The sequence below is a fragment of the Pochonia chlamydosporia genome, chromosome 1 (assembly GCF_001653235.2).
Source record: "Pochonia chlamydosporia 170 chromosome 1, whole genome shotgun sequence".
In the NCBI taxonomy this organism is placed as follows: Eukaryota; Fungi; Ascomycota; class Sordariomycetes; order Hypocreales; family Clavicipitaceae; genus Pochonia; species Pochonia chlamydosporia.
In genome coordinates this window covers 409,267-425,778 of record NC_035790.1, presented here as the reverse complement: position 1 = coordinate 425,778, position 16,512 = coordinate 409,267, and the positions used below count along the sequence as shown (strand labels likewise).

General features: G+C 48.4%; 1 protein-coding gene across 1 annotated transcript in view; it reads left to right on the top strand.

Annotated features, from left to right (window-relative positions):
- VFPPC_17432 (nonribosomal peptide synthase) overlaps window positions 1-15,264 on the top strand; it is a gene marked incomplete at both ends in the record, with an annotated part of 30,156 nt that extends 14,892 nt beyond the window's left edge. Inside the window, 2 exons of the mRNA XM_022429142.1 lie at window positions 74-8,285; window positions 8,355-15,264. Of these exons, the coding sequence (XP_022285841.1) occupies window positions 74-8,285; window positions 8,355-15,264 (15,122 nt within the window). The remainder of the gene's footprint in view (window positions 1-73; window positions 8,286-8,354) is intronic.
- Window positions 15,265-16,512: the final 1,248 nt, after the last annotated feature.

Here is a 16,512-nt window from a genome sequence, read left to right as displayed (position 1 = left end):
CTTATACCTAAGACGAATAAAGAAGAGGACTCGTTCGATAGCTCACTTGAGGGGTACTTTAATTACCCGCTAGTGGCTCAAGGACAGGTACATGACGATCACATTGAGTTCCACGCGGTGTATAGCTCGGAAGTTCTCAGCGAGTTGCAAATGACGGCTTTGTGCAATCAATTCAGCAACGTTGTCCGTCAGCTGTTCACACAGAGGACGAAGCCGTTGGCCCAAATAGCACTGGCTGGACCTTGGGATCTACAGCAAGCACACAGGTGGAATAATGAGGTCATCGAGAAACCTTCTACTGACTGCTTACACGAGTTAATTTCCGAGATGGCTGTCATTTCTCCCCTAAAGCAGGCAATTTGTGCTCATGATGGCAATGTCACCTACTCTGAGCTGGACGAGCTATCAACCCGTCTTGCTATCTACCTTTGCGACCGCGGTATTCGCCCGGGAGTGTACGTCCCATTCTGTCTTGGAAAATCCAAATGGTCAATTATAGCCATCATTGCTATCATGAAAGCTGGTGGTGCATTTGTGCCACTAGACCCTGCCCATCCCGTCACGAGGCGACAGACCCTGATCCAACAACTAGAGGCCAAATTGATCATTGCATCGCCATCAACATCACATTTATGCAACGGTATAGTTCGGGACGTGGTTGTGGTTTCAGATGATCTTGTGAAAGAGCTTCCAACGTCTTTGAACATGGGAGCTTCGTATCACGCGCCTTCTTCCACCGACATTGCTTACATTCTCTTCACCTCGGGCACAACGGGCACGCCCAAGGGAATCGTTGTGGAACATGGTGCTGTTTGCTCTAGCTTGAGGGCCCATGGCAGCATATTTAAATTGGGGGAAGCGTCTCGCGTGTTGCAATTCTCAAATTTTGTGTTTGACATGGCGATCTCTGAGATTTTCGCGCCACTTGTATTTGGAGGTACCGTTTGCATACCAACTGATGCGGAACGTCTCGAGGATTTAGCAGGCTACATCAACAAGTCCAATGTGAACACGGCACTGTTAACTCCTTCGTTCGCGAGTACATTGCGTCCAGAAGATGTGCCTGGAGTTAAGACAATCATCCTCGGCGGCGAAGCCCCAACACAAGACAACTTGCGCAATTGGTGTGATTCTGCCTTGCTAATCAATGGGTATGGACCAACGGAGACTTGTATCTACTCAACGCTGTATGAGTACAAGAGTCGTGATGACTCTCCACACAACATTGGGAAAGGTTTCAATAGTACATGTTGGATCGTTGAACCAGAAAATCACAACCGGCTTGCACCAATTGGCTGCATTGGTGAACTGGTTATGCAGGGTTTCGCGCTTGCTCAAGGGTATTTCAAGGATGTTGGGAAAACGAAGGCGACATTCTTAAGCAGCGTGGATTGGTTGCCTGCAGCGGATGATGCCAAAACGCAACGATTCTACAAGACTGGCGATTTAGTCAGGTATAACCGCGACGGCACCATCCAATACATGGGTCGAAAGGATACTCAGGCTAAGCTACGTGGACAACGGTTAGAACTTGGAGAAGTCGAGCACAAAATTAAAGCAGCTCTAGCATCAACGGAACATGTCATTGTTGACGTCGTTCATAAGGGCTCAAAGGACAAATTGGCTGCTTTCATCACATTTGCCAACATGCCTCACACTGAGGGCATCGCTGAACCTATCCTTCCGATGGACCCTGAAATGCATTGTAAGTTCTCTGAGCTTGTGGCTACGCTTCAGAAAGAGCTACCATTATACATGGTGCCGACTCTGTTTCTGCCATTGCGAAAAATGCTGTTTTCCACTTCAATGAAGATTGACAGATTGAAACTCCGTTCCATCGCAGACAATCTTACCTCGGAACAGACTCTTGCACACTCACTAGGCATCAAGAACTTCCTTCAACCCACCACTCCCATGGAATTTCGGTTACGAGATCTTTGGGCAACAATTTTGAAGATTGATGCTAGCACTATTGGCAAACACGACAGCTTCTTACAATTAGGGGGTGATTCAATTAGCGTTGTCCAGCTTGTTTCACTTGCCCGTCGACATGAACTTGGCCTCACTGTTGACTCTATCTTCAAGGACTCTTCTCTTTCTCAAATGGCAATCAGTGCTGAAGTAATTAATGGATATATCGCCCCCAGCGTAGATCCGTTTGGTTTGCTCCCTGCTGATCAAGTGGACAACATCAAGGAGCAGATCCTGGATCAGTGTGGTCTGACCTCCACGCAATCCATAGAAGATGCCTATCCCTGTTCTTCATTACAAGAAGGCTTGATGGCTCTCAGCGTTACTCAACCCGGGTCGTATACCGCGAAATACATATACAAGCTACCCAGTGACGTTGACTTGAGTCGCTTTCGGCAAGCTTGGCTCCAGACGGTGCTGTCTTGTGTCAACTTACGCACCAGGATTGTTCTTATCAATGGAGTTGCTATGCAAACCGTTATTAAAGATGATTTGGAGTGGGACTTTGAAGCTGGTACAACTTTGGCAGAGGCAAAAAAATTCGCGGATGGTCACATCATGACTTATGGATCGCGCCTTTGTCGCTACACCATTGCTAAGGGTCTAGATGGCCATCACTGCTTTATTTGGACTATGCACCATGCTGTCTTTGATGGCTGGTGTATTGGTCTTGTGCGACAACAATTGAAACACAATTACGAATGTACGCCTGCGCCTACTCTTCAGCCCTATAACCGATTCATTAAACATATCGTGGACATGGATCAGTCCCGAAGCCAGGAATACTGGGCGGACCAGCTTCGAGATACTAAGCGAGCGTCCTTCCCTCCACCTAACGTCAAACATGATGACACCGACAGCTCGATTGCTCAAGTAAGCCGAAGAATGACGAGCGCCATCCCTCTCCCTGCGAGTACCAAACCCTCTTCCATCACAAACGCGACGGTCCTGCGCGCAACGTGGGCGGTCGTCCTTGGTCGTTACAGCGAAACAAGTGACGTCTGCTTTGGAACTACCATCTCTGGGCGTCATGCTGCTATTTCGGGTCTTGATGGCATGACTGGCCCTGTTGTTGCCACTGTCCCTGTGAGAGTGCGTATGGATCCCAACCAATCTGCCAGCGCATTCTTGCAGGCCATCCAGGATCAAGCTTCAGAAATGATAGCCCATGAGCAATGTGGATTGCAAAATATTGCAAAACTTGGTGATGAAGCACGAGAGGCTTGTGACTTTTCAAGTCTCTTAGTTATCCAACCGGGTCGACTCATCGAGTCAGTATCGTCTTCAGATTCGCTTATGATGTCGGTCGAGAAAGACCAGAATGGGGAAGAGGACGACGTCTTGGAGGGATATTTCAACTATCCGCTTGTGGTACAGGGCATGATAGACGACACGCAAGTTCATCTTGATATTTTGTACGACTCGCGAGTGCTAAGTGCAAACCAAGTCGAGGCATTATCCAACCAATTTCGCCAAGTTGCCCTGCAGCTCCTTACCAGGGACACTACACTTCTTCGGGACATATCATTAGCAGGGCCGTGGGACTTGCAGCAAGCAATGGCATCAAACACTGTCATACCGGACGTTATTGATGCATGTGTCCATGAATTGGTCCAGCGACAGGCTCTGCTGCAGCCCAACGCTCTTGCTATCAGCGCCTGGGATGGTCAACTCACCTATTCACAGTTGGACAGTGCAGCTACAAGACTAGCAGATCATCTCATCAGAGTACAAGGTCTCATAGAAGAAGAGCTAGTCCACGTATGTTTCGAGAAGTCAGTGTGGTTCTTTACGGCAATTTTGGCGATTAACAAAGCAGGTGGCGCTTGGGTACCCTTAGATCCCTCGCACCCTGTGAAACGTCAAGAGGTTGTAGTCAAGCAAACAGGCGCTCGGCTCGCGTTGACTTCAAAATTAAACGCTGAAATGTGCCGTAACCTTGGATTAACGGTCGTGGAGGTCACGAAAGCTCTTGATGAGGCGTTGCGGGAACCACCATCTACACTAATCGGAAAGGTGTCTCCTCGAGCTGCTGCGTACGTTTTGTTTACTTCTGGGAGCACGGGAACGCCAAAAGGTCTAGTTATGCAGCATCGATCAGTGTGTACAAGCCAAATTGCTATTGCTAAGCGACTAGGCATGACCACTAATGTGCGAATGCTCCAATTTGCCTCGTACATATTTGATCTTTGCATCGGCGAGATCATTGCTCCGCTAATTTCAGGTGCTTGCCTGTGTGTACCATCCGAAGACACCAGGGTCAGCAACTTGGTAGACTTTATTAGGTCTCAGGATATCAACTGGGCTTTTCTGACACCGGCTTTTCTTCGTACGCTACGGCCCGAGGACGTACGTAGCCTAGAGCTTCTATTGCTGGCAGGCGAGCCAGTTACACAAGATATCCTCGACATGTGGTTTGGTAAGGTTCGGCTGATCAATGGATGGGGTCCAGCAGAAACCTGTGTGTTCAGTACTCTACATGAGTGGAAGTCCTCAACTACCGAATCGCCTCTTACCATTGGACGACCGGTTGGTTCTTTCTGTTGGATTGTGAGTCCTGACGATCCAACCCAATTGGCCCCAGTTGGCTGTGTAGGTGAGGTTATTATCCAAGGACCAACATTGCTACGGGAATACCTTGCAGACCCAAGAACAACAGAACAGTTGCTTATCGACACATTACCTGCATGGGCGCCGCGACAAGATGATGCCAACTGGGGACGATTTTACAAGTCTGGTGATCTAGCGGCCTATAATTCTGACGGAAGTATTAGGTTTGTGAGCCGCAAAGACACACAGACTAAAATTCGAGGTTTGCGGGTAGAGCTTGGAGAAGTGGAACACGCTATCCGGAACTCTTTGACAAGTGCGAAGCAGGTTGCTGTTGACGTTCACAGAACCGAAGTTGGCACCAGTCTTGTCACATACCTGGTCTTTGACTCGGCGCCTGGTGCGAACAGCGGGACGAAGGACATTGATTGTGATATCTTCTTACCGCTGTCAGAGGAGATTGAACCAAAAATCACTAGTCTCATTGGGAAGCTTAGCGTGACCCTTCCCCGATACATGGTCCCAGCAATCTTTATTCCCTGTCGTTACTTGCCTGTTATTACATCGACCAAGCTGGATAGAAGGAGACTGCAGCAAGCCACAAGTAAACTAAGCAAGGAAGATCTCGCAATCTATTCAATGGTCAACTCAGAGAAAAGGTCGCCTAGCACAGTTATGGAAGTCAAAATGCAAGCTCTCTGGGCATCAATACTACGCATCCCTATTGAGACTATTGGGCTAGACGACAGCTTCCTGAGGCTGGGCGGAGACTCGATCACCGCTATCAAACTGGTGACACTCGCACGCCAAGACGGAATTAGCCTCTCTGTGTCGTCAATATTTAAAGATGCTCGACTTTCGCAGGTAGCTGCTGCTGCAAGCCAAACTGGCACCCAAACAGCAGTGGCTATCCCGCCCTTTAGCCTACTTCCCGCAGGTCATCAAGCCAGTCTTCTCAACGAAGCACGACAGCAATGTGGCCTGGATAACGAAGCTTTCATTGAAGACATATATCCATGTACTCCTCTCCAAGAGGGCCTTATGGCGCTAGCACTCAAGCAACCCGGCTCGTACGTGGCACGGTTTACTGCGCTACTTCCGAAAGGTTGCGATGTATCTCGGTTCAAATCTGCCCTTGCCGCTACTGTTGGAATATGTTGGAATTTACGAACTCGCATTATTCAATCATCTGAAGGACTTCTGCAAGTCATCATTGGCAACGACGTATCATCACAACTCTCGGAAGTCAGATCACTTGACAGCATCCTTGATCTTCCAGTTGCCCAAGTTGGTCTCGGCACTCCTCTCTCGCAATATACCTTGTTTTATGGCAAATCTGGAACGCACTTGATCTGGGATATTCACCACTCCATATACGACGGGTTTGCTTTAAACAACATGGTACAGATCTTGCACAATTTCTACGCCAACAATGCGATCGTTTCCCGACCCTTGCCCTTTTCCCACTACGTCAAATACATCCAAGAAACCGACGAATCTGCAACTAAAGCATACTGGCTCGCACAGCTGGAAGGAAGTTCTTGTGCGCACTTCCCCGCTGCCCCGGCGGTGCTATCTGGTGTTCGTGAAGAGCGGTCCTTGACACAGGTCCTCGACCTTCCTTGGCATCGGGGGACCGGGATCACCACTCCGAATCTTCTCAGGGCCGCATGGGCACTTCTCGTAGCAAGATACGTGGATAGTACCGATGTAGTGTTCGGGAGCACTGTATCGGGTCGTACAGCCGCCATCCACAATATTCAGAGCATCCTTGGACCAACAATTGCGACTGTTCCGATTCGGGTTCGCATAACAAGCACAGATACGGTTGTGCAATTTCTCAATATGATTCAACAACAAGCCAATGGTATGATCCCATTTGAAAGTACTGGCTTGCAGAATATCTCGAAGTTGGGAACTGGGGCCCGTACTGCCTGTGATTTCCAAAACCAATTCCTCGTCCAACCAGCTCTGGCAGACTCTAGTGGCGACGGCAATGAATTGCATTTCACATCTGTGAATGAAGCTATGACCTCTGACTACGATGTATATCCTCTCGTATTTCAATGTATTATGGGCTCCCAAGGCAGCATCACGGTTCAAGCATCGTACGACATGCGAATCATTACATCCAACCAGATGCAGAGAATTTGCAATCAGTTTGAACATATTGTCAGTCAGTTAATCACACGACCGGACACTCCCATTTCAGACATCAGCCTTTGTGGGCCTAAAGATGTCAATGAGATTATGCGATGGAATACTGAGCGGGTTCCCCAACTCTATCAGGCATGTGTTCATGACCTTATCCATGACCGCGCACAACATGACCTGGACAAGCAGGCTGTTTACGCATGGGATGGCAACCTCACCTACGCCGAGTTGGATGAATTTTCAACATGTCTCGGTTACCACCTACGAGATCTTGGTGTTGGTCCAGAGGTGATGGTCCCTATATGCCTTGAAAAGTCTAAATGGGCGGTTGTGGCAATGCTCGCCATCATGAAGGCAGGAGGCGCTTTCGTACCTATAGACCCCTTACAGCCACTCAACCGCCGCAAGGAGATAGCCAAAGCGGTTGGTGCTATCATTGCCATTGCGTCGCCAAAAATGGCTTCCGTCTGTGCCAGCATGGCTGAACAGGTCGTTGTCCTTTCAGAGACCTTCATTACAGAGCAACAACTGAAGACGGCAACGTCGTTGCCACTCATTCCGTGCGAACCCAGCCTTGCTGCGTACGTTATTTTTACCTCAGGTTCCACAGGAACTCCGAAGGGCATTGTAGTTGAACAAGCTGCATTATGCTCGAGCCTCATGAGTCATGAACGGGCGTATGGGATATGCAGCGATTCAAGGGTCCTGCAATTCTCCAGCTTTACGTTTGATAGCTGTCTAGAGGAGATTTTGTCAACCCTTGTATATGGAGGCACTGTCTGTATTCCTTCAGATGAAGACCGACTACAAAGAACAGCAGAGTTCATGACGAGCGCCAACGTAAATGTCGCCATTTTGACGCCATCATTTGCCAATACACTCAAGCCAGATGAAGTTCCTACCCTTAAGACGCTCATTTTGGGCGGCGAGGCCCTTACTAGGGATAGCTTACAGCAGTGGTTTGGCAAAGTCACTGTGATCAATTCCTACGGCCCAACTGAAGTTTGCATTGACTGCGCATCGATGGTCTTCAGCTCCATCGACCAATCGGCAACGAATATCGGACGTTCCCAGAATGCAACGTGTTGGATTGTCGACCCCAATGATCATAACAAGTTAGCACCCATCGGTTGTATTGGTGAGCTTCTGGTACAAGGTCCAACGCTAGCACGCGGGTATCTCAATGACGACGAGAAAACTGCTCGCTCTTTCGTTGATCATGTTGATTGGTATGCGCCTGAGAATACCAACGAGCAATTCAAGTTCTATAAAACCGGTGACCTCGTCAAGTATAATCCTGACGGCACAATTGAATACGTCGGCCGTAAGGACACTCAAGTCAAGCTACGTGGCCAACGGTTGGAACTCGGGGAAATCGAGTATCACATCAAGACAGCGTTCAGAGGAGTGGACCAGGTCGCTGTAGACTTGGTTTCTTGTCAATCCCAAGATGTCCTTGCCGCCTTTTTCAGTTTCAACAGTGAAAATGGCATACGAGCAAAACAAAATTTGGAGGTGACTGGCGGTAGCAATTTTCTGTTGCCTTTGGATGAAGAGTTGACTGTAGCCATTGCGGAGGTCACAGAAAACCTGAGAGCAACTCTGCCTGCGTACATGGTTCCCAGTCTCTTCCTTCCGCTAACTCAAATGCCAACAATGTCTTCGATGAAGATCAACAGAAAGGCCTTCCAGGAAATAGTAGAAAAACTCTCCCCAGACCAGTTGGAAATGTTTTCGCTTTCTGGGAGGGATAAGACACAACCAACAACTGCCACGGAGTTCAGGTTAAGAAATCTGTGGGCAACGGTACTCAAAATAAGGTCTGAGGAAGTGGGCAAGAATGACAGCTTCTTGAAAATTGGCGGCGACTCGATCTCGGCAATTCAACTTGTTTCACTAGCACGCCAAAATGGCATGGAACTGACCATCACGTCAATTTTCAAGGACTCGCGCCTCTCGCAATTGGCTGCCAACATTACCGCCATTGAACAAACATCATTTGATGTGGCACCTTTCAGCCTTGTTCCGAGCCAAATCATGGGCGAAGTTGTAGCTACAGCGGTGGAGCAATGCAACCTAACTGGAGAGCAAGATATTGAGGACGTGTATCCTTGTACACCTCTCCAGGAAGGCCTAATGGCGCTCTCCATCAAGCAGCCAGGATCATATGTAGCAAAGATGGCGTACAAGTTATCTGATCAAACTGATCCCAGGCGTTTCAGGCACGCCTGGGAACAGACTGTTTCTCACTGTGCAGCACTTCGAACTAGAATTATATTCGTTGACGGAGAAACAGTACAGATAGTAGTCAAGAATGACGTCTGCTGGAGATCAAATCAACTTAGCGCTGAACCTGGTATTGGTAAAAATGGTGTCTATGGTTCCCGGCTTTGCCATTACGACTTGGCGAATGATGAAAATGGTCAGGCGTTATTCACTTTGGCCATACACCATGCTATCTTCGACGGCTGGAGCATGGACCTGATGATGCAAACACTAAATTCCTTCTATTATGGGACGGAAGTTCTTACACTTCAGCCCTACTCACTATTCATCAACTACATCCTGAGTCAAAACCAAGATGCTATTGGGCAATATTGGACAACACAGTTACGCGGAGCAAAGCGTACTGCGTTTCCGGCATTGGGTAGCAATCATAACAGCTCAGACGAAACACCAAAAGAGCAAGCCATCCAATCAGTTGTGCAGAGAATTCCCATGCTGGATGCCAAGAACTCCGCAGTAACCAAAGCCACCGTCCTCCGGGCAGCATGGGCCATTATCCTAGCCAGATATTGCGAATCAGATGATGTCTGCTTCGGAGCATCTATCTCAGGGCGACACGCACCAGTGCCAGGTGTAGATGCTATAGCAGGGCCTCTGGTGGCTACTGTGCCTATCCGACTGCAAGTTGATAGTAGTCAAACTACCGCTGAGTTCTTGCAGAAAGTTCAAAGCCAGTCCTCTGATATGGTAGAACATGAGCAATTTGGGCTGCAAAATATCTCTAAATTAAGTACGGATGCTAGAGATGCATGCGACTTTGCTAGCTTGCTTGTCATCCAACCAGCTCAACTTCTTCAATCTCCAAGCACGGGGGTTTCTTTCCTAGTCCCTACTGCGGGAAATCAGGCCACAACCAGCAACTCTCTCAACGGGTTTTCTAATTACCCTCTCGTCGTACAGGGTCATGTGTACGAGGAGTTCGTCGAGTTACACATCATATACGACTCGGCGATTCTTCACGAGTCAAAAGCGACAGCTATATGTCACCACTTTGATCATGTCGTTCAGCAACTCCTTACGAACGCCGAAACCAGTCTCCATCAAGTGTCCGTGGCCGGCAAATGGGACCTGGACAAGGCTATACAATGGAAAGGCGAAGCTCCAGAAGTTATGGATACATGTTTCCACCACTTATTTGAGAAGCGGGCAAGCCTCCATCCCCACGCAATGGCAGTGTCATCATGGGACGGAACTCTTACATATGCTGAGCTTGATCAGGCTGCAAATCGCTTTGCCCACCTCCTTATCAACAAACATGGCGTCAAGACTGAGGATTTTATCCATGTGTGTTTTGAAAAATCCGTGTGGTTTTTCGTTGCTATCCTAGCCATCAATAAGGCAGGCGGCGCTTGGGTACCTCTGGAACCCTCGCATCCTCTTCAACGAAAATTAGGCATAGTAAGACAGACCGGTTCCAGACTGGTGCTTACATCCACGACCAATGTCCACATGTGTCAAAGCTTAGAATTGGAAGTGGTTGAAGTTTCGGACACCCAAGACAAAGTTTTATTGCTACACGAGCCTGCAACCGGCGAACAACCACCGGCAGTGAACGACCAATCATCCCAAAATCCAGCATACGTGCTATTTACTTCCGGAAGCACGGGAGCACCCAAAGGCGTGGTTATTCAACACGGGTCTGTCTGCACTAGTCAGATGGCTGTTATTAAGAGAATGGGTATGACAAGCTCCTTGCGGATGCTTCAGTTCTCAGCCCACGTATTTGATGGATGCATTTTCGAGACTGTCACAACGTTTCTCTCTGGCGGTTGCCTATTTGTGCCGTCTGAAGAAGCCCGTCTAAATAAACTGACTGAGTTCATCAACGACAATAATATTACTTGGACTGCGCTAACTCCTGCCTTTGTCCGCACATTGAGACCCGAGGAAGTTCTTAGCTTGGAAGTCTTAGTACTGGGTGGAGAGGCTGTCGGTCGAGATATCCTTGAGCCTTGGTTTGGCAAGGTTCGTCTCATTAATGTCTGGGGTCCTGCAGAAGCTTGCGTTATCAGCTCTATACACGAGTGGAAATCAGTTACAGAGTCTCCCTTGAATATCGGATACCCATTAGGTGGATTCTGCTGGATCGTTGATCCGGATGACCATGAGAAGCTTGCTCCCGCTGGCTGCGTTGGCGAAGTTGTCATTCAAGGTCCAACTCTGATGCGAGAATATTTATCGGATAAGATCAAAACTGCACGATCGTTGATCACATCGCCACCTGAATGGATGCCTAGGCACAAAGAAAAGAATTGGGGCAGGTGCTACAAAACGGGCGACCTAGCATACCACAATCCTGACGGTACTATGAACTTCGCTGGCAGAAAGGACACACAAGTGAAGATCCGCGGCAATCGTGTAGAGCTCGGAGAGGTCGAACACACTATTCGCAAGTCGCTTTCAGGCGTGGAGCAGGTGGCTGTTGATATTCACAGGACAGAAAACAGTGCCAACCTCGTAGCCTATTTGTGCTTCGGCCGTCAGTCATTCTTGTCCGGGGGAGGCAACGCATCAGCATCACAAGACAAGGACCAAGTCTTTATGCCCATGACGGCTAAGATGCATGAGAGGATGACAGCATTGGCCAGTCAGTTAAACATAAAACTGCCCCGGTATATGGTCCCTTCGATGTTTATCCCCTGTCAGCGCATGCCATTTATTACATCAACCAAGATTGACAGGCAGATGTTGCGAAACTTGGCATCCATGCTGGGCAGTGAGGACAAGGCCAAATACTCACTGGCCGGTTCTAGCAAGAAGAAACCAGAGACGTCAATGGAGCAAGAAATGCAGCGATTATGGGCCAAGGTACTCAAAGTCCCCGTTGACTCTATCGGTCGGGATGATAGTTTCCTCCAAATTCAAGGGGGCGACTCCATTTCCGCTATTCAGCTCGTCTCACTTGCAAGACAACATGGTATCCAATTAACTGTGGCGTCTATTTTCAAGGACGCGCGACTGTCCAAGGTAGCAGCAAATGCTACTTCGGTTGATAATGATGAAGTGCTAACCGTCAAACCGTTTTCTCTGCTTCCAGCACACAATCAGCAGACCATCGTTGACCAAGCTCGTCTTCAATGTCACTTGACAGACGAGAACGTCATTCAAGATATCTATCCATGCACCCCTCTTCAAGAGGGCCTCATGGCTCTGGCCCAAAGCCAGCCCGGCTCATACATGTCTCGGCATACCTACCAATTGCCAGCACATGTGAACTGGGCTCGGTTTAAGCACGCTTGGGAACAGACTGTGATTAAATGTGTCAATTTGCGAACGAGGATTGTGTTCATAAATGGCAGATCTTTCCAGGTAGTCATTAAAGATGACATGCACTGGAGCTGTGACGACCACACACCACTTAAGGACGCTGTCGAAGCTTCCAACAATGTCACAGCCGCCTATGGATCACGACTCTGGTGGTACACCTTCGCCAAGGGTGGCGATGGATACAACTACTTTGTCTGGGCCATGCATCATTCCGTGTTTGACGGTTGGAGCGTTGACCTTGTTAGACAGCAGCTGTATAGCTTTTACCATGGCAAAACAGCCCCTTTTCTGCATTCATACAGTCGATTCATCAAGCACGTCACCAATGTGAGTGAGGAAGCAGCTAAAAACTACTGGCTGGATCAGCTTCGGGGTGCGAAGCGAGCTGTGTATCCTCAACACGTTGTGCAGCATAACAAGTCAAACACCTCTCCCGGAGGTATCAGCCGTTCCATGATTAGGAAAGTCCAATTCAATACAGCATCCGGCACATCTATCACAAAAGCAACCGTGTTGCGAGCTGCATGGGCAATCGTCCTGGCCCGATACTGCGATACTAATGATGTTTGTTTTGGGGCTACAGTCTCAGGACGTCATGCCGATATCCCAGGCTTAGAAAGCATGGCAGGTCCATTGGTTGCAACAATTCCAATCCGCGTCAAGCTCGACCCAGATCAGACTACCACAGACTTTTTGCAAACTATTCAATCTCAAACGTTAGACATGACGGAGTATGAGCAATACGGGCTGCAAAGTATCGCAAAACTTAGCCCTGAGGCACAGGAAGCTTGTGATTTTTCTAGTTTGCTAGTCATACAACCTGGCCAGCTACTTGAGGCAGCAGGAGCATCAGACTCTCTTATGATCGCGACAGACACCAATGGCGAGTCTGTCGATGAAGCCCTCAATGGATACTTTAACTATCCGCTTGTGGTCCAGGGTGTCATCCATGAGAACCACGTGGAGTTCCATGTTATCTATGACTCGCGAGCTCTGGTCGAACAAGAAGTCGAATTCCTCTCAAATCATTTCGACCAAACTGTCCAACAGCTTGTCTCTTCGAACAATGTCTTATTGAACGACCTAACCTTGGTTGGACCGTGTGATGTACAACAGGCCGTTGAGTGGAGAGGAGATACGCCGCCTATCGTCGACGACTGTATTCACTCTTTGTTTCAGAAGCAAGCAAAACTCCGACCAATCGCCGTTGCCATATCAGGCTGGGATGGAGAGCTTACCTACAGTGAACTGGACAGTATGTCTGACATATTGGCCAATCACCTAGTTAAGGACCACGGGGTGCTTATCGAAGACCTTATTCACGTATGCTTTGAAAAGTCTGTTTGGTTCTTTGTATCAATTCTAGCTATCAATAAGGCTGGAGCAGCTTGGGTGCCTCTTGACCCTACCCATCCATTGCAGCGGCAACAGGCTGTGGTTCAGCAGACGGCTGCTAAGCTCTCTCTGACATCTTCATTGAATGCAAAAGTATGCTCTGACCTGGGCATGGAAGTTGTCGAAGTCACGAAGACGCTGATTCAAAAACTCTCACATACTACCATGTCAACACCACCCGTTATCAACGTCACGCCTCAGAACCTGGCATATGTTCTCTTTACGTCAGGAAGTACTGGAACTCCCAAGGGCTTAATGATGCAACATGGCTCTGTATGCACGAGTCAAACCGCAATTGCAAAACGGCTGGGTTTCACGCCAGAAGTACGGATGTTGCAATTTGCTGCCTACGTTTTTGACCTATGTATAGGCGAAATCGTTGCTACCTTAATATCTGGCGGCTGTTTATGTGTGCCTTCTGATAATGTCCGCCTTGATAATCTGACGGCATTTATGAATGAGATGAGGGTCAGTTGGGCTTTCCTCACGCCTTCGTTTGTGCGTACAATCAAACCTGATCAGGTGCCCGGGCTCAAGCTATTGCTCCTAGCGGGAGAAGCCGTCACCCAAGATATTCTAGACACTTGGCTGGGTAGGGGAGTTCGTTTAGTCAACGGTTGGGGCCCGGCAGAGACATGCGTGTTTAGCACATTGCACGAATGGTCCTCATCCAGCGAATCACCACTTACGGTTGGGCGGCCGGTTGGAGGCTACTGTTGGATTGCAAACCCCAAAGATCCGCTTCAACTTGCCCCAATCGGCTGTATAGGCGAAGTTGTCATTCAAGGTCCGACTTTACTTCGGCAGTATCTTGCAGATCCCAAGAAGACGGATGAACTGCTATTCACTACACTGCCCGGCTGGTGCCCAGCTACAGGGACCAACAACCCTTCTTGGAGCAGGTTCTACAAATCAGGAGATCTAGCATCCTACAACCCAGACGGGTCCATCAGGTTTGCCAGTCGCAAAGATACACAAGTCAAGATCCGTGGCCTTCGTGTGGAGCTTGGCGAGGTGGAACATAGCATCAGATTGGCTTTACCTGATGTGAAGCAGGTCGCTGTGGACATCTACAAGACTGAAGCTGGCGTCAACCTGGCGTCTTACCTATGTTTCACAGATGAAACCGTGGATGCTAGAGAGGAAGAACAGGCCGTCTCTGGGAATGGTATCTTCATGCCGATGACACATGATTTGAGGGACAGATTTGCCATGTTGGTTGGCGAATTAAGTGTCAAGTTACCCCGTTACATGGTCCCGACATTATTCATACCATGCAGATACCTGCCTTCTGTCACGTCCAAGCTGGATAGGAAGACGCTCCGCGGAATAACGTCAGAGCTCAGTAGTGACGATGTCACTGCCTACTCGTTGGTTGATTCAGAGAAACGAGCTCCAGTGACAGATTTGGAGGTCCAGGTGCAAGACCTTTGGTCCGAGGTGTTGGGGCTACCAACTAAATCTATTGGACGAGACGATAGCTTCTTGAAAATAGGTGGAGATTCCATCAAAGCCGTCCAGCTGGTTCTTTTGGCTCGCGAACAGGGCCTAGTTCTTAGTGTATCATCGATTTTTGAAGATGCACGGCTGTGGAAGATGGCACTCACCGCGGAAACGGACCTGGAGGAGGATGATGATTGAGTGTCCACACAGAATGGGCGTGCTACTCTTTATTTCTTTTGTTTTTGTTTTATTACTGTTACTCTTAGATAAATGCTTGCAGTGAAAGTCAGTGAAAGTCAACATTTTTTCAGAGCTCCTCGGTGTTTCGTAGTTAGGTGTATGTGTGCCATGTCGGAAATGGATATCTAGTGGGAAGAGAACTTAAAATGCCTGTTCTAGTTCAGCTCATGGTATCTCAGGTGATGTTTGTTATTCTAGTGGCTATCACGCTTTGGTCCAACAACTCGACTATTACGATATCTTCATCACAAACATCAAAGCACGGGGCCAGTGACACCTGAACCTGAGGGAATTGACTGTACGAACATTAGCATGTAGTGAAGCTAATACCCTGTACTTTTTAACCTTAAACGTCCGTGGTGTCTATGTCTCTTGTCGTTCTCTGTTTGTTGTAGAGCTATCAGCTCCAAGGATTTGCAGAGTGATGGATCTCCCGTTAGTGACCAGCGAGTAAACGAACATTTGAGCAATTAGTATGCCACAACCGTTCACTTCTACAACTAAGAAAAGGGTGAGAGAATATGAGAACGATGTAACACAAATAGCCGCAATGGTAATTGATAGTTTACTCAGTCCAATCGGCAAACCGCTGCCGAGCGTAGCACATAGATCAACTCGCTGATCGCCTTGTATCTACTGTTTCCTTTACTAGTGGTTGATATCAGTTTCGTCTGTATTTAGGCGTATTTGAAGTTTTGAGCCTTCAATTCTACCAGAAGCAAAGGCGGTTTTAGCAATGGCGATCTTTCAGCAAGGAAATTGTGTGGGAAACCGACGGCAAACCTCGGTGCTTACATGACATCCAATGGATTTTGCAACTTAGCGTATGCCTGATGAAAATCTTGAGAGAAATCTGGCGGAAACTTGCCTAATACACAGCGGACATGTCCGTCCTCCGGCTGTGGCCCGTATAGCCGTCCAGCCTGTTCTATCATGGTAAAAGGTGGCGCGCCGCTGATCTCTTCCTCCGTTGTTGGGCCCCCAACCACTAGATCTGTGTGGTCTAGGGTCTCACTCGCTTCGTCCCCCTGATGGCGTTGCGGCGGTCATTATCCTAAACTAGTCTTCCCAAGCGACAGATGGGCGGCTCACGAAATCAGCTAATAATATACATACCAACAGTTCCTCGTCCCGTCCTGCATGCTACAGACCTGCATTTGGACTAACTCTGTCAGACGAATACGCCCCTCCATCCACGCTACTAAT